The 24,087-nt window shown below is 39.2% G+C and overlaps 1 protein-coding gene across 2 annotated transcripts in view; it reads left to right on the top strand.

The window, feature by feature from the left end:
• The window catches only part of popdc2 (popeye domain containing 2), a 38,393-nt gene that overhangs the window by 9,461 nt on the left and 4,845 nt on the right, over positions 1–24,087 (top strand). Inside the window, exons 2-3 of one of the 2 annotated variants that reach the window (XM_028800762.2) lie at positions 4,578–4,686; positions 9,223–9,751. In XM_028800762.2, the coding sequence (XP_028656595.1) occupies positions 4,578–4,686; positions 9,223–9,705 (592 nt within the window). In that variant the 3' untranslated portion in view covers positions 9,706–9,751. The remainder of the gene's footprint in view (positions 1–4,577; positions 4,687–9,222; positions 9,752–24,087) is intronic. The other variant, XM_028800763.2, reaches the window with a different exon arrangement.

Raw genomic sequence — 24,087 nt, 5'->3', positions numbered from 1 at the left:
GGTGAGGGGTCATTTTTTAAACAATACTGACCTTGACGTATGTAGAACAACTGTCTTACTCCTGTTAACTCTGATTGTTTTACACTATTTTTATTTATTAGTGATGTGAGGTCTTAACATCTGATGATGTTTGTTAATATTTAACATGTGGTCCTTCAAATCTTGGAAGCAACGCACTCCACTTCACAGAGGCTCTCTTTGAACATCCTTGTTTCTTTGTTCTCATCAGGTGCAACTTTTTACTTTAGTTTTGTTTTAGCAGCACTTTCATTCCAGCAAGTTTGCTCTTTTTCTTTATTTCAACGTTGGGTTGATGTGGATTTCAGATGCACGCATACATTTTTTTCCCTTTTTGTTCCTTCCTTTATTTTGCAAGCACAGAGTTTTGCCATTAATGAGTGCCTTTAAGAGGAGCGTTTATGCGCTTGTTATGAATCGTCACAATATTAAACTTCAACTGATGAGAAATAAAATACTCCTGGCCTGGGCCACTTTTCTGCCTAATCACTGAAATGGTCAGCATACACTTTACAGCTTTGGCATTTCCTGAATTGCAAATTTAGTAGTACGGATATAAATCACTTTTTAATCTAGCAAAATGTTACATAGGTAGTACTACAACTTTAATATATAATACTCATATACCAAAGGGTAAAATAGCAATAATCCTACATTTTTGAAACTCTTATGCCACAAAAAGACTCATATAAATGGGCTGAGGGGCACCATTACAGCTTAGCCGTGAGCAGCAAAAAAAAAAAAAACTAGAGCCAGCCTTGGGAGTCAAAACAGGAGCAGGCAGTAAAGCCCGTTGGTTAGATATTCCAGACGGAATTCTTCCTGCAGAACAGATTTTTTAAAAAAGTAAAGGAAAAATAACAATAATTAATTCAGTATGTTACAATTTTATGGAAAACATGTAAACCCATTTGAATGTAAAATGCATCATATCACAAAACAAGCATATCTGTGCATCCAAAAGGAAATGGAAATATAATTTTATGTTGGTTAATTAGTGTCTTAAGGGAAATGTCTACGTGAAGTGTGTGTTAGCAATGCACCTTGGCTTTTCTGAACATTACCCAGATTCAAGATTCAAGTTTCAACATCCTTTATTTGTCACCTACATGGTTATACAAGTAGAACATGCAATGAAATGTCCCCTGAATCAACCACGAGACTCTGCAATAAAGTTAACAGATAAAGTAAATTAAACTGTAAAGCATTATAATTTTAAACAAGATGTAATGGAATAGAATTTCTATGTACTGTAAAGTGCAGCTGTGGTGGGTTGGCACCCTGCCCGGGATTGGTTCCTACCTTGTGCCCTGTGTTGGCTGGGATTGGCTCCAGCAGACCCCCGTGACCCTGTGTTCGGATTCAGCGGGTTGGATAATGGATGGATGGATGGATGTAAAGTGCAGTGTGCTAGTTTGCTGGCTAATGTAAATAGACTTAAATGCATGGCAGCGGCTGAGAAACAGTGAGGTAGAGAATTCACTTTGTGTTATAATGATCTATTGAAAAAAATTTGTGGTGGGATGTCCAGGTTAAGAAGTCTTATGTTCTGTGGCTAGAAGCTCCTCCTGAGCCTCTCTGTTCTGGCCATAATACTCCTAAAGCATTTGCTTGATTTCAGCAGGTCGAACAGATACTTACTAGGGTGAGATGAGTCTCTTGTGATCTTAGTTGCTGTGGTTCTGCATCTCATGGTATAAATATCTTGCAGAAATGGTAGGCCAGATCTAGTGCAGTGTTCCACCACACAGATCATTCTCTGCAGTCAAGAACAGCGTTTGGTGGGGGCAAGTGGGGAGACCGCCCCAGGCCCAGCGACTAAGGGGGCCCCGCTTTTTAAGTGTTTGTGTCCCGTTCAAGCAGATTTGTCAAGTTATATTCTCCAGTTTTATTTTGCAAAAATTTATCTGAATACTGTAATGAGAAAATCCAGTGTATGTTAACATTATTTTTATTAAATTTGCACGGAAGTTTACACAGTCCACACATACCGGTAACAGCGTTTGACGTAATCGGCCTCGGGTGTGGTTGGTCAGCCCTAGGCCCTGCACACCCCTAAGGCCGCCTCTGTCTGTAGTTCCTTAATGTCCTATTCACAGCTGTTTCCAAACTAGGAGGTGATGTTCAGAGTCAAGACACTTTCTACAGCACCAGAGTAAAAAGTCCTTAGGATTACTACAGAGACACGAAATTTCCTTAACTGTCTCGGATGGTAAAGACACTGCGTCATCTTTTTGGACTGGGCTTTAATATATTCAGTCCATGTCAAATATTTGGTGATGTGGCCATCTAGATGCGTGAAGCTGCTCACTCTCTTCACCGCGATCCCATTTATATTGAGGGGGTGTGTAGGACTACTGCTGTCTCTTACCAAAGTCCACCACCAGCTCCTTAGTTTTGCTGACATTCAGTTGGAGGGAATCCTCATGACACCACAATGCCAGGTTCTCCACTTCTTCCATACATGGTATCTCATTGTTGTTGGAGATGAAGCCCAGCATAGGGTTAGGGTTAGCCACGCAGTCGTGAGTGTAGAGGGTATAGAACAGAGGGCTGACTACACAGCCTTGTGGAGCTCCTGCATTGAGTGTAATGATGATTGAGTGATGTGTTCTTCACCCTGTGTCATTGCTGTCCTTGGCCCCCATGACTTTGTATGTAATAATGTGAGTTTGACAATGAATGAATATTTAAACAAGTCGGGGAGAGAGAACAGGGAAAAGCCATGTCTTGTCCTTGGAGATGAATACCTGCTATTGAATCCATTTGATTCGCAGAGCATTAAAAAAGTCCTTCAATATATAAAGAGGTGCACCTGAATGCATAAATAATGGTTAATACATGTCCTATTTGTTTATAAAAGTTTTAGTCTGAAAAGTATAGATAAATACATTATATTATTAGGGGTGGCATGGTGGCACAGTAGTAGGAGTATATGATTTGTGTCCTGAGGCCTTCTTGCATGGAGTTTGCATATTCTTCACATGGGTTTCCTCCGGTGACATGCAAGTTAGGTGAACTGGTGATGCTAAATTGTCCATAGTGTGTTTTTGGTGTGTGTGTGGTGTGCATGAATTCACCCTGTGATGAACTGGCACTTTGTTTCTGCATTGCTCCTTATGCTAGCTGGGATAGACTCCTGGCTCCACTGGTCTGGTATCTACCAAATGTGTCATCATTTTTAACTATAATGCAATATTGATTTTTGGTCTGTTGCCCACTTCTGTGGGGACAGAGTGGGCCAGTTATTTTTTTAAATTTATAAAATATGCTGTACTTTAATGCACAGTTTAATGTAGCAAATTAATATGTATCACAACTGTGAAGAATTAACTTTGACTTCAAAAATGCCAAACTTATCCTTTAATGCTGCTGCCTAATGGTCCGTTATGGCCCAGTCACCATCTGTATGGTGTTTGCATGTTCTGCCTGTGTCATAATGGGTTTTCCTTAGGCTATTCCAGTTTTTCTCACAGATCCCAAAGATGTGTGTATATTAAACAGTTTAAAAATTCTACACAGGGCCCATATGAGAGATTGTGGGAGTGCGCATTAGTGTGCCCTGTGACAGACTGGAGCCCCACCCAGGGTTGTTTCCAGCCTTGCACCAGATGCTCTTAGAACAGGAAGGAATAACAGAATGGCTGAAATAAGGATGACTACAGGGTGTGGGATGGGGAGAGAAAGTTTGGGACCCGTGTGCAGAGGGTGACACCTCAGCACCAAACTCGGACAGTGTGAGGTTTTTTTATTACAATGGCTGGAGTGCCAATCCTGCCACCAGTATGGGATGGGGTCTTATATAAATGGTGACATCTTATTCTGATTATGTATTCTTTTATTGAACTGGAAAAGGCTTCTACCCTATATAGTTTATCTCTGATGTTTAGGAAAGACGGCTTCCAGCAACAGATTCTTTATTGGACCAAGAATAAGTAAGTAAGTAAGTACCTCAGATATGGATGGTCATATAGGAGAGATTACTGTTTGGGTGCAGGACAGTATGCCTGTATAAGATGGAGTGCTTATGGGTGATAGGCACACACTGACTGGTGTGACCTTCTGAAATTGGCTGGCACAATGTAGACATTGATGAGTACAAAGACAAGGAGCCATGACAGCCTGGTGAAAACAAAAATATATATTTAAATAGTAGCCAAGAACAGGTTGGAGATCAAAGCACTAGAAGGCAATCTTGAAATATCTTCAATCTCAGTACAGGTATATCCAAAAATGTGGGCAAAAAATGAAAAAAAACTAAATATTGAATATATGACTAAATGGCTGTTACAGAGGTGAATAAAGTACAATGCCATAGCACTAAAGAAGTTGGTGCTTCATTTGGATTTCATCTTCTGTGTGTACGCTGGGCAGTAAAGACAGCTGGGAGGTGATAGTGGCAAACAGCATGTGGAACGAGAGCTTGGCATGGAGCCTTAACCACTACCTGAGAACAATGCAAGTGAAATTGCCTGCCTCGCTACAGTTTTGATTGTAATATTAACAAAAATGAAAGAACAGGCACATATTTGTACTTATATTCTTACTGTCTCCTTTAGGGTGCGGGTATCCCTGGAAGGCCAGTTTCTCCATTATATTTTTCCATACCAATTCCTCGATTCACCTGAATGGGAATCACTACGACCCACTGAAGAGGGAAAATTTCAGGTAAAAGTCTCTTATGAATACAAATGGTATCTGAATATTTTGTTCTCTGAGAGTAAATATTTTAGTTCAGTTCATTGTTGATGGTGTTCTTCACTGAGTGCAGGCACAGAGTGCTTTTACAAGTTCTAAAGTAAAATGCAAACACAAATTTTAGAGACTACTAATTTTTACACATAAGGATGTAGATTTGTTTAAACAGGCAGGAAAAGAAAGTAGTTTAAAACAGAATGAATAAACGTAGCCCATTGGTATCTGTCCATTAATTAATTATTGAGCTATGGGCAGTTGACAATGGGGAGAGAATAACAAAAACTACAGTCAGCATGTATTTCTGTTTATTTAATATCATGTACCAATGTTTATATAATATTAAGTTGCTGAACACACTCCAACAGCTCCAATGGGTGCTTGCAAGAATAGCCTGCCAGAAAGTAGTCTAGCCTATTTTAGTCTTTGAAAGAATACAAATGTCCTTTTTATTAGAGCGGCCAACACAATTGACTTTCCAAGGACTTTTTGGGAAGCCCTTGTTGAACTCTGGCTGCTCAAATCAGTAACAGTGCCTTCAACATCACTAAGCTAAAGAATATTTTCCTCTGACTGAGAGGTTACAGATGCAGCAAAGTAGTTGCCTACATTTCAAGTATCTTAATTATCAATGTTTTATGCCATCATAAAAGTTGTTCCAAACTAAATTACATGGATCTGTAGAAGTTTGCTTTCACTTTCACAATATAGAGTCCTTGCGGTGATCAATACCAAAAGATTCAAAGTAAATGCATTACAATTTGATTTTTAACACAATAAAATATTATGGGAATATTTAACTTGGTACCAAGTTAAGTGAGATTCAAATTGATTCATTTCAAAAGCTGAAATAACTGACTCACAAAGGCAGTAAGTACTATTTGAATATTTATATTAGACATACTGATTTTTTGAGACTAGATAAATGTATTCAGGAGTTTAAATCAATGAGACCACGTTGGAGGTGTAAGTTCAAGGTTCCCTGCACAAATAGTGATAAGCAAAACAGGAAAGTTTTAATTTGAATACAGTCTGGTGAAACTGATCTAAAAATTAATTTCACTGATGATTTCTCTATTTCAAAATGCAAAAATAACTAAAAAGGTTGCTTGTTGGAACTCCCATGTTTACCTGTTATTTTTTCCACAGCTGTGTACAGCAGGTAATTGCCTACACACCAATAAAATCAATTTTATTTACAGTATGCTCCTTATTCACAACACTGAGGAGTTGTTATTTTAAATGTGTTTTGCTGCACATTTTTTCACAAGAAGACACACTAAAATATCCCGTCGTGCTCATTAGTGTTACTGAACAATTACCCTTTCCTGTTTTTTGATTCCTACAGTTGAGGGCTCACGTGCCCCAAACGTCATGTAGCTTCGAGTTCATTTCTGTCTGCGATGCATCTTTAGGATTGAAATCGTTAGGTTGTCACCATAATTGACAAGAAAATGTGTACATTTGACAGAAAGTGAGTCTGGTGTTTTTTTTTTTTTCACTAGAGATCTTTACTTAGATACTAAATTACAAGCAGATGCATGCAAAATTAATGCAAGAAACTGATTTCAGAAAGAAAGCAAACACTTTCTTCTTGTGGCACTGATACAAATGTTTTGAGACACAAAACACTGAAATCAGATGCAAATTGAGTTTTGCACAAAAAAGATTTGTGGCAAAATTATATTTTACGTGAAGCATTTCACTCATCACATCATATGAAGTTTGGCTACTGACAGAGTCTGCTTTACTCAAGAATGATCTGTTTATATGGACTATATCCCAAACTAAAAGAAATATCAGAGGACCTTATAAAAAGATACTGCTCAAAAAAATTAAGGGAACACTTAAATAACACATTGGATCTCATATGAACAAAAACTCTTTACTGAGTAATACTGTGTATTTTGTTGAGAGCAAAATGATGCAACAGCACTCAATGGAAACCAAAATCACCAACACATTGAGGTCTGGATTCAATATCACACCGAACATCAAAGTCAAAAATTGAAGTTATAGGCTGGTCTAACTTGCGTGAATTTCAACACGGCAACTTATAATGTGACTCAGTAGTTTGCGCCTGTATGTGCTTCCAACGATGTCTGGGCATGCTCCTCATGATATGGCACATGGTGTCCTGGGGGATCTTCTCCCCAACCTGTATCAGGTCATCAGTGAGCTCCTCGACAGTCTGTAGTGCTACTTGGTAGCATCAGATGTGCCAATACATAACGTCCCAGAAGTTCACAATTGGATTCAGTTCTGGGGAACATGCAGGCTAGGCAATGGCCTCAATGCCTTCACCATCCAGGAACTGCCTACACACTCTGGGCACATGAGGCCAGGCATTGTCCTGCACCAACCAAGAAGATCCCAGGGTCCACTTCACCAATTGCTTTGAGGATTTCATCCTGATAACTAAGTTACCATTGCCTAGCATGTGGAGGTTTGTGCGATCCTCCAAGGATATGCCTCACCAGACCATCACTGGCCCACCACCAAACTGGTCATGCTGGGTGATATTGCAGGCTGCATATCATTCACCTCAGCATCTCCAGACTCTTTCATGTCTGTCACATGTGCACAGTGTGAACCTGCTTTCATCTGTGAAGAAAATGGAGAGCCAATAGCGGAGCTGCCAATTGTGTGCTCTCTGGTGAATGCCAATCGAGCTGCATGGTGATGGGCTGTGTGCACAGCTCCCACTAGAGGATGTTTGGCCCTCATGCCACCCTCATGGAGTCTGTTTCTGACAGTTTGGTTAGAAACACACACACCACTAGCCATCTGAAGGTTATTTTGTAGGGCTCTGGCAGTGCTCCTCCGGTTTCACCTCACACAAAGGAGCAATTACCAGTCCTGCGGCTGGGTTGATGCCCTTTTATGGCCCCGTCCCGCTCTCCTTGTTCAATGGTCCATCTTGTGGTATCTCCTCCATGCTCTTGAAATCTTCTTGTAACATCATGTATGGATGTGCCATCCTGGAGGAGGTGGACTATGTGTGCAACCTAAATCTAATGCAGGTACTGACTTAGTGATAAGGACACTAACAGAAAACAAACCTAGAATCAGTCAGAAAGGATAAGGAGAGAACAATTGTATGTGGCCACCACCTGAAAAACCATTCCCTTTTACCAGATTTTCTTGCTGTTGCCTCTCCAGTGCACCTGTTGTCACTTTTATTTGCACCAAAGCAGGTAAAGTTGATTCACAATCACTTTTGCTTCCTAACCAGAAGCATCAATATTCCTGGAGCTTAACTGACTTGGTTTTAGACTGTTTTCCCTTAATTTTTTGAACAGTGTAATTATACGTTTGCAACTGGAAAAAGAGGGAAACATATTTGTAAAGACTTGGGTGTTCATCAAGCCACATTAAGAGAAAGTGTCTATGAATGGAGGACACTCAGCACTGCTGATACCTCCACTAGGAGTGGATGTCCTGTAAGAATCAGAGTAAAAGCACAGCATACATACTGCAGTTGATGGAGGTGAAAAAGAATCCTGAGTCATTCATTGCCTTATTGCATCGCATTACTCAGCTTCTGTTACAGTTAACTCCAAGTGATGATAAGTAGCGACAGGAGATGTTTGGTGGAGCTTGTTGCTGCTAAAGGAGGTTCTACCATTTACTAAATACAAGTACAAGAGTTCACATGTTTTCTTCAGACTGGACAGTGGTTTTGTAAACAATGTGTACAGTATTGATGAGAAAAAGTACAAATGTTTGTGTTATTAGTTTGATCGGATTGTGTTTATCTATACTTATGACTTAACTGAAGATCACATCACACTTTTGCAAGTAATTAGTACAGGAATCCAGGTAATTCCAAACTGTTCACAAGCTTTATCTTGGAACTCTAATAAAGCTTGAAGTTATTCTGCTTCAAGAAGTGAAGCAATATACTAAACACTTTAAAAGCAACAAAAGATTATTGGATTAAAGGAATATTATTGAGCCCAGCTTGATAAATTACCTATTTTTGTACCTCATGATGAGTCCTGGAAAAAGTAAGATTATATGATCACAATGTGGAAAAACTGCAACATGCAGAATCACTTTAGAGAGGATGGGCTAATGGCCTTAATAATTTAAGTGTGGTTTGTTAAACACAGCACAACCGGCAGTTACTAATTCTTATAGATAAGACACTTTTGTAACACCTCACATTTTTTTCCATACTAATCTTTCAGGGATGCAGCATTACAATATAAAAAAAATCCTGATTTCTTCAGGGTTGCAAATTTATATAAGGATGCAAAGAGACTGTGTGTTTTATTTATTATATTACATTTCTTATCCCTATTTGTAACTTGCATCTTTTTATGCAAATTTCACAAAATCAGTAAATCCTTCATTTTAGCCCCATATTACAAATTTTAATTGAATTTCGTAAGTGCATGAGAAATGTGGATAATTTGTGCCAGTGCTTTGGATGTTCCTTCATTCTTTGTTATTTCCATTAGGATAGCTTATCTGTCAATAAATAGTCCAATTCTTTGTCTACAGGTGACCCTGACAGCAGAAACTGAGTGCCGCTATATCACCTGGAGGAGGAGGAAGCTTTATATGTTACTTTCCAAAGAACGTTACATTGCCCGTCTCTTCTCAGTGATGCTGGGAAATGACATCACTGATAAATTATATTCCCTCAATGATAAACTGTTTGCCAAGAGTGGTATCCGCTTCGACATCCGCCTGCCCAGCTTGTACCACGTGCTTGGACCCTCCTCCAGCGAGGCTGACAGCGAAAAAGACAGGAACCAAGAGCTGGGGGACACTTTTGGGCCAGTTGAACAGAGGACTTCACCACTACCTTCCCCCCGAAAGACAGCTCCTTCCATCCCATTTTCTAGCCATGCACCCAGGGACCACTGGTCAACAGATACAGAACTGCCTGGTGAGGATTCTTCCAGTCTGATTGTCGAGGACTTTGCTGATATGACAGGATCATTTATGGAATATGGGAATGAAAGAGAGTATTTGAAATAGAGAATGTGCTTAGGAGCTAACACACTGGCCTTTTCTTGAGCGATATGTAAGTAAACACAACGTCTACTCAACAACGACTCAAACAATGAAACGCACTGCTGTTCCTTCACTAACCCGATACTAAACTCGCTTCTGTGCTTGCTTTAGTACTAATAGGGCTTTGTAGATAATGCTGTGCCTCAGGAAGTTACTTTATCATTGCATAATTAGACAGTCTGAAAGTCATTAACATAACACAGAAGTAAATGCATTATGGGCCAGTTCACTATATATCTATCAGATATTTTGATTACTGAATGCTCCACATTCCCTTAACTAGCATGGAAACTAGTCTTAAAAAAAAGAAGATTTGACACCCACTCTGTTATTTTTAGAGATAAAGATTCAGTCACTAATATCCCGACTGATGTATTTTTGCTCAACCTTGTTGTATTTCAGAGCAACTCTTGAAATTCAGTGTATTCTCTGTATATCGCTTATCTGATCTGATCACTTATCTGTTTGTATCACAGTCTTTATAAAAAAAAACCTAATCAGTGCACTAATTTAAAAGCTGCAGTCCTCAAGCTGGTAACACATTGTACTCCAATTGAACAAGTTAACATTTTAGTTTTATTTTATGTGGCATTTACTACATATAACTATCAGGTGCAGCTCAGTGGTGATCAGTGATCATTCACCATACTTTACTGTAAATTAGGTTAGGTAGGCTTTATTATCCCAGAAGGAAATTATATGGCATAGCACATGTCCACTTCTGCCTGTAATCTCGTCTCTGATAAGAAGCATCTCTTGTTTCTAGGCTTATGCCCGTATTTCTGTACTCCTCCACACTGTTAGTTTAGTGTCTAAAGCAGTTCTGGGTACCTTATTCATGAAATTAAGTGTTGTTCATTGATTCAAATTCCAGGGCTCCAATGAATCCTTTGTTCTTACACTATCTATATCAAGCATCTAATCAAATGTCAAGTCAAAAATCAACATTATTTTCTTAATTTACCTTTTTAATCTTTTCCTAGTAATAAGATGAACAAGACAACATGCAAGCCATTTGGAAAAACACTTCATAACAAAAATTATAGTGCTGACAGTCCTGAAGTACTCGTCTAAAATCAATGAAGTAACATGCAGGAAAGGCTCTATTTAACTCAAGTCACTTCTAAAGCCTGTCTACTGGTTCCTTACACATGTGGAAAGGATAGATAGATAGATAGATAGATAGATAGATAGATAGATAGATAGATAGATAGATAGATAGATAGATAGATAGATAGATAGATAGATAGATAGATAGATAGATAGATAGATAGATAGATAGATAGATAGATAGATAGATAGGACTTCTGGCCATTTTCTGAACCTGGTTTCAAGCTGTGTCACCTAACAATGAGCCAACATCATACTGATGATACCCCTTAAATGTGGCATGTGCTCCATGAAAGTGTAATTTGTGAAAGTGGCCAATTTTCAGTATTTTTATTTTTATTAACTTAAATTTAACTAATAATATATACTATTTTTTCCAAAAAATTTACTGAAGGAAACACTTCCAATTTAGATTTATATCTCTTATATATATTTCTCTTCTGGTTAGTCCTGCTTCCACTTCAAAACCGGTCCCGCCCACACGCAGCCGACGGCATTTCTCGATTCCTATTCGTCCTCTTCCATGTCATGCACTATACTGGCCTGCTGTGCATAATACATCCAACAAGTACTCGAGGTTCTGCCACAACGGTAAAGTAGCTTTACCACCTTTGCAGGAGTCACCTGTTTCTTTACAACAGCTTCTTACACAGCAAACATCAGAAGCTAAAAATTATCGTGAACATATTCGAGAATACAACTCTTCTCTAGCGTTTGCTTCCATGGGTGCACAGATAACTCAGCCTCCTGGCCACAGACCATACTGTTTTAAAATACACGGGCAAATTTATCACCAGATCTCTCCACTATACGCTAACACTTCTATCTCTCCAGGATATGGACAGTTGTATGTTTTTGACACAGCACAAGCTACTTAAGTACAATTACAAAATAAAGCAAACTCTGTATGCAGCGAAATGTACTTCTCCAGCTAGATTCCATGCTCAGAACCATCAACCCCTTCGCTAAATCATAAAAACACATGCATGAAATCGCTCAGTCCAATCCAACAGCATTTGTACAAATGGTTGTCAAGGAAACCCCTAGGCAGGATTTACGACGATACAATGCCACTACATGTCACACCGGTGTTGCAGCAATTTTAGTCGGAGAAGATGGCAAACAGCTTGCCGAAAGGGACATTTGCATCTATCCCATAGGCAACTCCTGTAAACAGATTTCCATGCTCAATATGAATTGCGATCCTATGGTTTACCCACTTCTATTCCCTTATGAAGACATTGGCTGGCACAAAGATTTACAACATGTTCCCGATAAAAGAACCACCAAGTGAATAAGGCTTACTCAATGCCAATTTTACGCATGCAGATTAGTAATGAGGAATACATTTAGTACTGAGAAAAGCGCTATATAAATGTAATGAATTATTATTATTATTATTTTGCACTCCAGCGGCAAACTATTCCAACAATACGTCGTAGATGCGTATGTTAAAACAGAGGGAGCGCATCTCAACTATCTCAGATTACATCAACAAGATCTGCGTGTGGAACAATACAAAGGACTATCAGACGCACTGCAAGCAAACGCTGAAAATAACAACATACGTGTAGACAAAATGATCATATTACCGTCCACATTTCCAGGAAGTCCAAGATACATGCAACAAAACTATCAGGATGCCATGGCCATAGTACGTGAATTCGGTAAGCCTGATTTATTTATCACTTTCACATGTAATCCTGCTTGGCCAGAAATTCTACATGCATACTGCGTCTTTCAAGAAGTATTTATTTCTTCTTGATTTCTGAATTCCTTTCTTACCGTTTTCCGTTCCTATTCTTACACCGCCGTATGCTACGGCGGGCGTCGGCTAGTTATATTATACGAGGGGGGACCCAAAAATAACCGGAAATATTTTTAAAACATGTTTAATTTAATTTTCTGTACAAACTACAATTAGTCTCCTTCAAAGTACTCTCCATTGGCGGAAATACACTTATCTAACCATTTGTTCCATTGTTCGAAACATTTTTTAAATTCGTCTGAAGTAATGCCCATTAATGCTCTGGTCGTTTCTTGTTTTACCTCTTCGACGTCAGCAAAACGCCTTCCTTTCAAGTCTTTTTTCATCCAAGGAAACAAAAAGAAATCACACGGAGCTAAATCCGGTGAGTAGGGTGGGTGGTTCAGGGTTATCATACCGTTTCTTGCCAAAAATTGGCGAATGCTGAGAGCAGTGTGAGATGGAGTGTTGTCATGATGAAAGAACCAATCGCCCGACTCCCACAAATCAGGGCGTTTCCTTCTCACACTGTTGCGCAACCTACTTTTACAAAAAAAATTCACTGAACACAAGCACAACCTTCCAGACTGATGGCACTTGGCAGACTGACTTGTGAGGAGTGTAACTAGATCGCCCTAGCGGCCCAACCACATACTACAAGTACCAACCTAACAAAACAAAATTCCGGTTATTTTTGGGTCCCACCTCGCATTATATTAGATTAGATTAGATTAGATTAGATTAGATTAGATTAGATTAGATTAGATTAGATTATTTGGAACTTTGTTTGTGTTGGGAGAAATTTGGCTCTTTACAGAAGCTCTTCAAATAATTAAATACATAAATAAATAGATAAATAAATATATCTAAACACACTCTAAAATAACTAAAAAGAAATACTTCGGACTTGATGGTCACAGTCACAGTCAGGCATTTTTCAGGAGTATTGCTGTTAGTATAAAGGAGTTTCTTGACACAGTGCTGAGGAATAATTTGTTTTCTGAAAGTCCTCAATGTTTGTGTTCAGAGAAAGGATGTGCAGGATTGTTTATAACGGTACTCAGTTTTGTTTTATTACTCTCCTTTGCTTCGACCTCCAGAGGGGTCTGATATAGACAGTGTCGCAGATTAAGGTCACTGTCGTCCTCTTGAACCCTTCGACCACTCCAGACACCAGGTAAAAGTCCAATAGTAATATTTATTTGGACAATGTACAGTGCACAAAGCACCCTCCACTCCACAATACTCATATAACTAACCAATAAACAATACAATAATCAATCCTCCACACTCCCAGACACTTAGCCACCCTTCCTCCCAGCTCAGCTCAGTGTACTGGTTTCCCAGAGTCCTTTATATAGTCCCTGACCCGGAAGTGTTTCTCCCTTCTGTCCATGTGATCATGAACACTTCCGGGTCGGATAAAAAGCTCCTTTCTTCATCCCGGAAGCACGTCGTTGCCTCTTGTCATGTGATCATGACACACCTCCGGGTTATAGGGCAAGTAAGAGTCCGGCAGCCTCCCCACAGTGACTCCTGGTGGTCCCCAAGGTATCCAGCAGGGCTGTGCATATAAACTACATAGTCCATGAGGCCCTGCTGGAATTCGGGGAACATCCACACTGTTGAGAGAGCTCCACCATGCGGTCTGGGGGTGAGGGCCGGAATATTTAGCCGGCCACACACCACAACAGATATGTCCAGATTGTGTCCTATACCTAAGCCTGCTCTATTAATTAGCTTGTTGATTCTGTGGGCCTCTCTTGAAGTGATGTTACTAGTGCAGCAAACCACAACGTGCTATAGAAGAAGTGAAGAATGTCACTACCCACATTAAAGGAATGCAGTCTCCTAGGGAAGAAGGGCCTGCTCTGCCTTTTCTTTAATAACACCTCTGCATTACGAGACCAGTCAACCTGTCATTGTTATGGACCCACAATACTTGTAGGAGTGGACCATCTGTACATCCACTCCTTGAGTAGAGACTGGATGCAGAGCCTCTTAGGCATGGTGAAAGTCAATAACCAGTTGCTTGGTTTTGCTGATATTAAATAGTGGAAAATTCTTTTCACACCAAGGAGTAAACGTTTCCACCTGATTCCTATACTCTGTCTCATCCCCTTTATCAATTCACCCTATAAGTGCATATAAATTCAAAAATCACCTGAGAATTTCTGCAAGTGACATGATCTGGTGTTATATTTATAGGTTGAGGTGTACAGAGTGAAAAAAGAAGAAGACAGGTTTGTTCCTTATGGTGCTCCAGTGTTGTTCACACAGAAACGTGTCCTCAATAATGAGGCAATGCTAAATAGACAAGTTAGATTTTAAAGTACTATCAATATTTGCAGACAGCATGATTAAACCTGTACACAAATATTTGAAAATGGAAAAACAAAATGTACCTGTTGACCTGCTGCTCATTATTCACACAAAGAAGATTTTGTAGGGAAACTTATCAGCCAAATAAATGTATAATACACATGAAGACTGATCAGTTTTGTTTTGGATAGGGACTGTAGCCTTAAAAAATTAAGGCTTGTAGGAAAACAAGACTAAATGTGAATTAACCTTTATGGAAGAAGTTAAAGTGTAACTGTACCAGCTGAAATACATAGCCACAAAAAAGCCTGACAAGATCTGTTTTGCCAGGTTGAAAACATCTGAATCGATGCAAACATGCTGTCAAAGTAAATATATGTACAGTACTTAAAGAGTGGTAAACTTCAAAATGCTCAATGTGTGTGGATTACAGTGAAATGCCGCACACAATGGGTCCCAAGACAGATTAGAAAAACTGTTCTTTCTGTCAGCATAAGAATTATGGTAGATACAAAAAAGCTGTATGTTAAGTAGAGCTGCTACCAAAGAATTTGGTTTAAAAAACTTGGTTACATTCTAGATTAAAAGCACTGAAACGCAGATTGCCATAGACCAGCAATATAACATATCATGTTTATTTGAAGTGCCGTCTCTTTTTTACGAGAAGTAAGCATGTGGTGTAATGAATTAAAGGAAGTGCCATAACTTAATCCCTTTAGCCATTCTAAATATGTCCTGAACGCTTGCCGCAGTTGTATGTAGAGAGCGCGGCAACAGCTGAAGAAGATCTCAAGCCAATGACCTTCAAGGTTGTAACCTTTCTGCAGCCCTGATTTTTTTTCCCTTTAGAGTTAGTAATTTTATATATTTATATTGTCATTATTGTCACATGTGCAGAGTACAGTGAAAGTTTTATATGCACATGCTGTTCAACATGGAACATGTTGACACTATCTTGTGCTATGATTACCTTAAAATCTTTTGTTAATTTTAACCTAACCAACTGCTTTACCCTGAAACTTCTGTCTTCTTTACATGACAGAGTAGCTATTTGATTATCTGTGACTTGTGTTCTGTCCCCAAAACTAATTAATCACTGCAATATAAGCACAGTATTGATGGCTTCTGTTGCCAAATGATCAAGAAGTGCTTGCATCTCAAATAAATGCACATACATTTGTACATGAAGTCATTTGACATATAATAATAATAATAATAATAATAATATTAATAATAGTAATAGTAATAATAATAATACATTTTATGTGTATAGAGTCCCACCCATGCTCAAGGGAATCTTTGTCCTCAGATGCTGGGTATTTCATTTGTGTATATTCATAACCACTTTACAATAATATAAATTTCTCTGTTTCATCCCTCCAATCATTGTTTTGGCTGACAGATATTGTTATTGATTAATTGTTTTCTGTCATATCATAAATAAATAACCCCCCACACAATGAACATCTGGTAAGAATGGATTTAATCTTACTCCCTGTTTTGTCTTGGTAGAGTAATATTTTACTCTACTTTCCCCTTTTGTATTATTAATATGTAGCCTTTCTCAGAATGCCTCAAATCTCTGAGACTTACCAGTGTTTAGAAGGTATTGTCCCATATAACTTTTCCCCACCTTCCCTTCTACACCTATAACCTCAGGCAATTAGGTGTAGTAAAAGACAAGCAGGAGTTAAGTTACTCTTTAAATAATGTATTATTGATAATATTTATAAATAATAACAATATGCAAAGTACATTTGAATATTGGTAACCATACAGCCTGATAAATAGTGATGTGTAGTTTCAGGCGGCACAAAGACTTGTTAGTTACTTAAAATGTCTCTAGTTAAGGCATCATTTTGTGGTCAGCTTTCTTCAGAACAGGCCACATGTCTGTCTCAATATGGCTGCCGAGCTGTACTCTTCATTGTGTTGTCCTTTTTCAGTTCATGGTGTCTGAGATGGTCTTTCATTAGTTGGTCAGAGAGCGAGAGAGTGAGGTAAAGCAATCAAATTTATAGGTTTTCTGTCCATCCCTTACAGCCAATAGGGCGTCATGGTAATTAAAGGCTTCTGATACAAGCCAATTCCAAACAGCCATTTTTCAGACCAATAGGGCAGAGAACATTTTCACACCTGCCCCCAAAACTATATGTTAAGGTGAAGCTTGTGAGTTAGGCAGTCTGGCTTTCCTGTGGGGGTTGATTGACAGAGTCCTAGAAACATTGGCCAAATTTGTTTGAGGCACTTCCCCCAACCCTGTCATAAAAATGACAAAGAGACTCAGTCCTAAAAGGGGGAAGGGGTTCTTAACCATCTAACCATTGCTGTTCTTATCAATGATAGGCATTAGTGTTATAAGTTACCAAAAAAGACATACAAGATATTTATCGACTTATATGCAAAATTTCACAGCACAACACTCCCGCCTTTGAAAAAACAGACAGTTATCAGTGACATTAAAGAAGCTACTCGTTTTGCTAATTTAACTGACACAGTAGTGACAATTTCATTATGTTAAATTGGTTGCTGTTTGTTTTCCATAATTCCTTTACACAAAAAGTGTCAGCCATGCCAAATACGCTCAGCCTGTGACTGTCATGTGTCTTACCTTGAATGAATTTAAGTATTTTATAAATTTGGTTGCAAGCAAAACTTTTCAAATTAAATTATAAAATGAGCCAATATACAGTAAGTATGAATGTTTGCTTAAGTGAGAACTGCAATGGACTGATTTCCCATCCTCTGCGGTTCTTGTCTTGTGTACAATGCTGCTGACTTAAGCTTTGGCTGTCTGTTGTTTCAATCAGCAAGTACACAACAATACAATGTACAGCGGAACCTCGGTTCACGACCATAATTCGTTCCAAAACTCTGGTCGTAAACCGATTTGGTCGTGAACCGAAGCAATTTCCCCCATAGGATTGTATGTAAATACAATTAATCCATTCCAGACCATATGAACTGTATGTAAATATATATATTTTTTAAGTTTTTAAGCACAAATATAATTAATTAAATCATAGAATGCACAGTGTAATACCAGGGTGGCCCACGAAAAAGTAGCCCGCGTTACTATAGTATTACTGGCGGCCTTCCATAAAGAAAGAAAGAACTTGAAATGCCAAAATCTTTACTCTCTCTTTACAGAAAGTGCTGGAAATGATCCCCTTGTGCGTCAATGCAGTTTTGGGCGCGCCTTAACATGTTGTCATATACGCGACGCAACTCTGGGGCACCAATGCTATGAATTGCATTACGAATATTGTCTTTCAACTGCTGTAAAGTTCTCAGGTTATTAGTGTACACTTTTCCCTTCAAATTGCCCCACAGATAAAAGTCACATGTTGTTAAGTCCGGCGATCTCGGTGGCCACAATCCTTTGGTGACAATCCTGTCTTCTGTAAATGCCTCCCGAATTCGTGCCAGTGACACGTGTGACATGTGACAAGTCGCGCCGTCCTGTTGGAAGAAGGCGTACTCGCGTACTTCCAGCGTCAACTATCCGTAAAATTCCTCAAAAATTCTCATGTACACGTTCGTGTTCACTGTTGTCTCAAAAAATATGGGACCCACAATCCGAGTTCCAGACACAGCACACCAGACGCCGACTTTCTGATCGTGAAGAGGTTCCTGATGAATCGCATGCGGGTTGACTACTGACCAATATCTGCTATTCTGCGAGTTCACATACCCTGACAGATGGAACCAGGCGTCCCCCAATAAACTCGGTGGAAGGGTTGGGTTGACAAGGTGCTATGGGGAAGGATTCACTCGGCGCGCCACTCTGGCAGGAAGGCGGGCTACTTTTTCGTGGGCCACCCTGTAGTAAACTAAATGTAAAACATTGAATAACACTGAGAAAACCTTGAACAACAGAGAAAACTAACACTGCAATAGTTTGCGCTATAGCGCTACCAACCGCTGGCTAAAAACACTTTTTTTTAATGAGTTTTAAGCACAGGGAAAAAAATGAACATTTGAAAAAATCCATAATTTAATAAACCACCAAGAAAAGTAACATTGCAACAATGCACGCTACAAACCGATCGGTGTAAATAAAAGTGAAAACAAAATCAAGCTAGTGCATTCTTCAACTGCCTTCCTACCTTATGCGTCCAGCTCTCTCTCACGCTGCTTGTGTGTGCGTCTGTCGCGATGCCTGTGTGTGTGCGCGGCTCTTGTGCCTGTGTGTGTGCGTGTCTCTCTCTCTCACGCTGCCTGTGCGTGTGCGTCTCTCTCTCACGCTGCCTGTGTGTATGCGTGTCTCTCTCTCGCGCTGCCTGTGTGTGTGCGTGTCTCTCTCTCGTGCTACCTGTGTGTGTGCATGTCTCTCTCTCTCGTGCTACCTGTGTGTGTGCGTGTCTCTCTCTCTCTCACGCTGCCTGTGTGTGTGCGTGTCTCTCTCTCTCGCGCTGCCTGTGTGTGTGCGTGTCTCTCTCTCACACGCTGCCTGTGTGTGTGCGTATCTCTCTCTCTCGCGCTGCCTGTGTGTGTGCGTGTCTCTCTCTCATTGACTGTGTGTGTATGCGCGCTCTCTCTTGCGCTGCCTGTGTGTGCGCTTCTCTCTCTCTCACGCTGCCTGTGTGTGTGTGTGTGTGTGTGTGTGTCTCTCTCTCTCTCACGCTGCCTGTGTGTGTGCGCGTCTCTCTCGCGCTGACTGTGTGTGTGTGCGCTCTCTCTTGCGCTGCCTGTGTGTGCGTGTCTCTCTCTCTCACACTGCCTGTGTGTGTGTGTATGTGTGTGTGTGTGTCTCTCTCGCGCTGCCTGTGTGTGTGTCTCTCTCTCATGTGTGTGTCGCGCTCTCTCTCTCTTGCTCGCTGCACAGGGAATGCACAGGGAGAGACTGAACATGTACAAACCGAAAGGGAAACTGGCTTGTTCGTATACCGAGTGTGTGGCCATGAATCGAGGCAAAAGTTTGGCAAACTTTTTGGTCGTAAACTGATTTGTATGTGTACCGAGACATTCGTGAACCGAGGTTCCACTGTACTATTATGCAAAACTATGCTGCTGAGTCACCAAACATTTGAGAAGTGACAGGCAGATGAACAAAGAAAAGGGAATGTGGAGTTAAAAAGCTCTGACAAGCGAACATGAAAAGGCAGCTACCCAGCAGCCTTCCATGGAGCTCATAAGAACTTGCTTCACACCCAACTCTTTTAAATAAACCCCTTAAAAACTCCATAGTGCCACAGACAAAACAAACAAGAGAATTAAAGCACAAAATAAAAAAGTGCAAAAAACAACAAACAAAAACCAACAAAGATTAGTATTTCTCTAAAAGATCAGAAGAATTGTTACCCTTACGATTGTGTCATGAATTGTAGATGAATACATGGGAAAAAAAGTTGTGAGGCTTCTAACAGCCTTCACAGGCCACACCAGACCTCTTATGCCTGCCTGGATTAGGCCTCATTCAATGGTCTTGACTTCTAATCTACTTTGGCCTACACAAGACTAAAGGAGTGGAAAGCTTCAAAAATAAACTTAAATACTGTAGCCCAAATATCAAAACTGCCTCTCAAAGAAAGAAAAGCATTAAAACCTTTGGTTGAAAAGACCGACTAAACAAGGAATCAGGAATCTTTATATATAAGGAATATAAAAAAAATGCCAAAAAAGGTTCAAAAAAACAAAAATGAGTTGCTTAACAAGGAATCCATAATAAACAACTTTAAATGCATAACCTTTTAAAAAAAAAAGGTAAAGGAGCAAAAACTTAATAAAAAAAACCAAAAACAAACATGCACCGAACACTTCTTTTTCTTCTTCTTCTTCATTGCGTTTATGGCTGTCTACATCTCACTTTGTAGGTTCATTACCACCACCTGCTGTACCAGAGTGTGTGATAGAAATGGCCAATTCAGATTCTCCCACACAGACCTGTTTTCATTCTAAATGTAATTATCACACTGTATACCTTATTGGCCCATTTTTAATTCCTAAAATCTCCCTCATTCCATGTATGTCCGATCGTCCCTCTAGCTTTGATCTAAATAGCCAGAGCAAGTGCTCAGATGTGGCCATGTTAGGGTGGCCGCGCCTCCTGAGGCTCCACTGACAAGGAAGATAAAGTAAACTTAAAGACACAGTACATAATTAACTAAAATCCACAGACATAACATAAAATATGAAAAATAATTATACAAAGACAACAAAAGTGACAATAAAACATCTAAACATACATTAACAAATAACAGTTTTATACTGGGTACTGAATTTCCTACTGAGACCACATAGCAAAGCCCACGTGCCTGTCTGTAATGTCACTGGGTGGTTGCCAGCTGACACCTCCAGAACAATTCATTATTGTCAGTTAAACAATACAAACATTTGATAGGGTCAATATTATCACATGCAGAGAGTACAGGTAAATTCTTTCTTGAACATCCTGATCAACACAATGCCACTTTTCAGGACCATGATCAGGAAGTATAACTACTTTACCTCAAAACTTCTGTCTTCTTTACCTCAGGAAAATTAAAAGCAAAAAGGTCTCATTTTGAGCCTTATAGCTGGGAGAAGACTTGACATCCAGGATCATAAAGTAGTGTGTGGCATTCCTAAGGGAGACTTGGTATCAATTACTTGATTTCTTTACATTTGTCCAAATGCCTGAAGAACAAATCAATACATTAACAAAGGAAATTGAGAAAAAAATGTCAGGCACTGTGGTCTAGCAGCTAAGGCAGGGGACTTGAACCCATGTGGCTACTTGTTCAGCTCCCATCTTTGACCATGAGCAACTCACTTCATAAGCCTGTGTGTAATTACATAGGTTTATATACACTAAGTATACCCATATATGTGCCTTGGAATGGTATTTGCTGTAGAAAGACTCTATATACAATAAAAATTGTTTAGGTTTATTGGTTATAATGAATAGCAAAGACCTCAGTCACCATGATTTAAAAGAAGATGAGATATTTCTAAAGGCAGAAATGCAGATTCAGACCCCGTCATTAAATTTGTGCATCTCCTCCAAAAGTAGAGCTACACTCCCGAACGTCCTTGAGCCTGATGTCAGCTCTAAGCTGCTTTTAGCCAGCTCTCCCTCCTGGAGGAATATGTTATGCAAGACAATTACTGTACGATCTGCATATATCATTACTGGAGTCCTCCCTGGGAATTTCATTCCATCAGTGTCCAGCTAGTGGTTACACATCTTTTTCATTATCTTACAAGTTCATTTCTTCGTTTATCTTGACATTATGCTCCCGTATTTCATGCTAAACCATTCCTTTTGCTTGAGAATGTTTATCCATTTTCTGAATCTAATGAATAGATCATTTATTCTGTCCTGTTTTAGGTTTACATCATTCTAAATTTACTTTGTTTTAACATTTAAATCACAATAGTTTTAGAAGCCAATTTTCCTTCTAACACTTTTTTCCCAGACTGAACACTTTTAACTGAAAATAAGGGAGGTTATATTTTCTTTTTCCTACATGAATGGTGGTTTCCCAAATCAAACTACAAGACTTGTTAACAACTACAAATGGCTAGCATTGTGGCCAGGACTTATTCCTGCCTCGATTCCCCGTCATGTATTAATGGACTAAATTGGTTAACTGGATGGAGCTGCCATGTTTAGGAAACGTGCTTTCATTTCATTTTCATTCAGAATAATGATCTTTTTCTTTCATTCCACCTGGTTTTAAATTCCACAGCAATCACCAACCTGATGTTATGTTTCTATTTTAAGTTACAAGGATAAAATAAACACAACAATACAATGAAATACATGCCGAGAAGGCACTATAAGTTACTGAAATCCAATCAATCAAACAATCAATCAATCAATCCATCAAATCTGTAAAAAATAAAAAAGCATTATAAGTAACTGAAATCCAACATATCTTGAGACTTTGGTTTGAGTCTGCAGATGTCCTGGCATCAAGTCAGACTGAAACAATCATTATTTTATATAGCAACATACTAATAGTGAACACCATCCCAGGGCACCTCACAGTGCAGAACCATTGTTGATATATTTGATAACTGGAGTGTAAAGAAAATAAAGGACCTGAGTGATGGAAGTGGATGTCTTACAGTTTCAATCTACTAGGTCACGCTGCCTGAATATTTGAAAATCAACTTATTTGCAAACAAGCTATAAAGGTAAATATTTATAGATGACATAGTAGTGCCAGCAATTTTAAAAAGCAGAGAAGAGAGAAAGAATTAAATGAAACAGAACAGAAAATCAGATGCACATTTTTAGTGTGTACTTAAATTATAAAATTAAAAACATTCAGGTGAAAGAAGACCATCCAGCCTGTATGAGCCTGACAAATATATTACACTGCTTGTGGATATTCTGTAGTTAAAGCAAAGATATCAGGAACCACAGGTCTAAATCAGGGCTGATGCTACTCTGAATATGGCTGGTGGTGAGCGAAACGATTCACCTGAAAATTAATTTCCAGTGAAACTCCATGTTATAATTCATAAAACAATTTGACAAAGAAACTGCATTTCGTATTCATGAAATTCATCCCATGGATACAAGAAGAAATGTATTTAAGTCCTATCTTCATACTGTCATTTAGTATTTAGAGAATTTGTTGAGCCGCCGGACATGTTCTAGTAGTGCAGTCTTTACTTTGCCAATTATGATCACAATCCCAAATATGTGTTACAGGCAGTAAAGACCCTTGAAGTTCCAGCATGGGAGACAGATTCCTAAAAAATTTATAGCATACGAACAGCTTAAAAATAGCAGGTTTTTATGAAAAAATTAGGCCAATACGTGACGTAGACAAAATGACACACTGGAAAGTGGGGGACGGCATAGAGAGTGAAGGATTAAGTACATACCATCACAGCCAGCAGGAGACATTTGAGAGTGATAGAATGGGTATATACCATCACACGATGGCGGACTGAGTGCTCCTCGGATTTTAAAGTACGTAAACAAGTGAGAATTCCAGAGGAAGAGGTGCTGGTTGGATGAAAGACAGAGTAATGATAAAAAGGAGGAGAGTTGAAAAATAGCCCAAAATACTGTATTATTTTAAAAGAAGTAGCCCAAAAAACCCAACCCACAAAAGCCCTTTTTTCTCCTGGAGGCCGATCAAAAATAGCCTGATTGGGAAGGAAAAATGCAGCTCTGTCAACACTGGTTCCTCTGTGCTTGCAGAGTGCATATCCTCAAACTTTTC

Source organism: Erpetoichthys calabaricus, chromosome 4 (genome assembly GCF_900747795.2).
Source record: "Erpetoichthys calabaricus chromosome 4, fErpCal1.3, whole genome shotgun sequence".
Classification (NCBI taxonomy): Eukaryota; Metazoa; Chordata; class Cladistia; order Polypteriformes; family Polypteridae; genus Erpetoichthys; species Erpetoichthys calabaricus.
The sequence above is the reverse complement of the archived record's forward strand: the minus strand, read 5'-3'. Positions and strand labels throughout refer to the sequence as shown.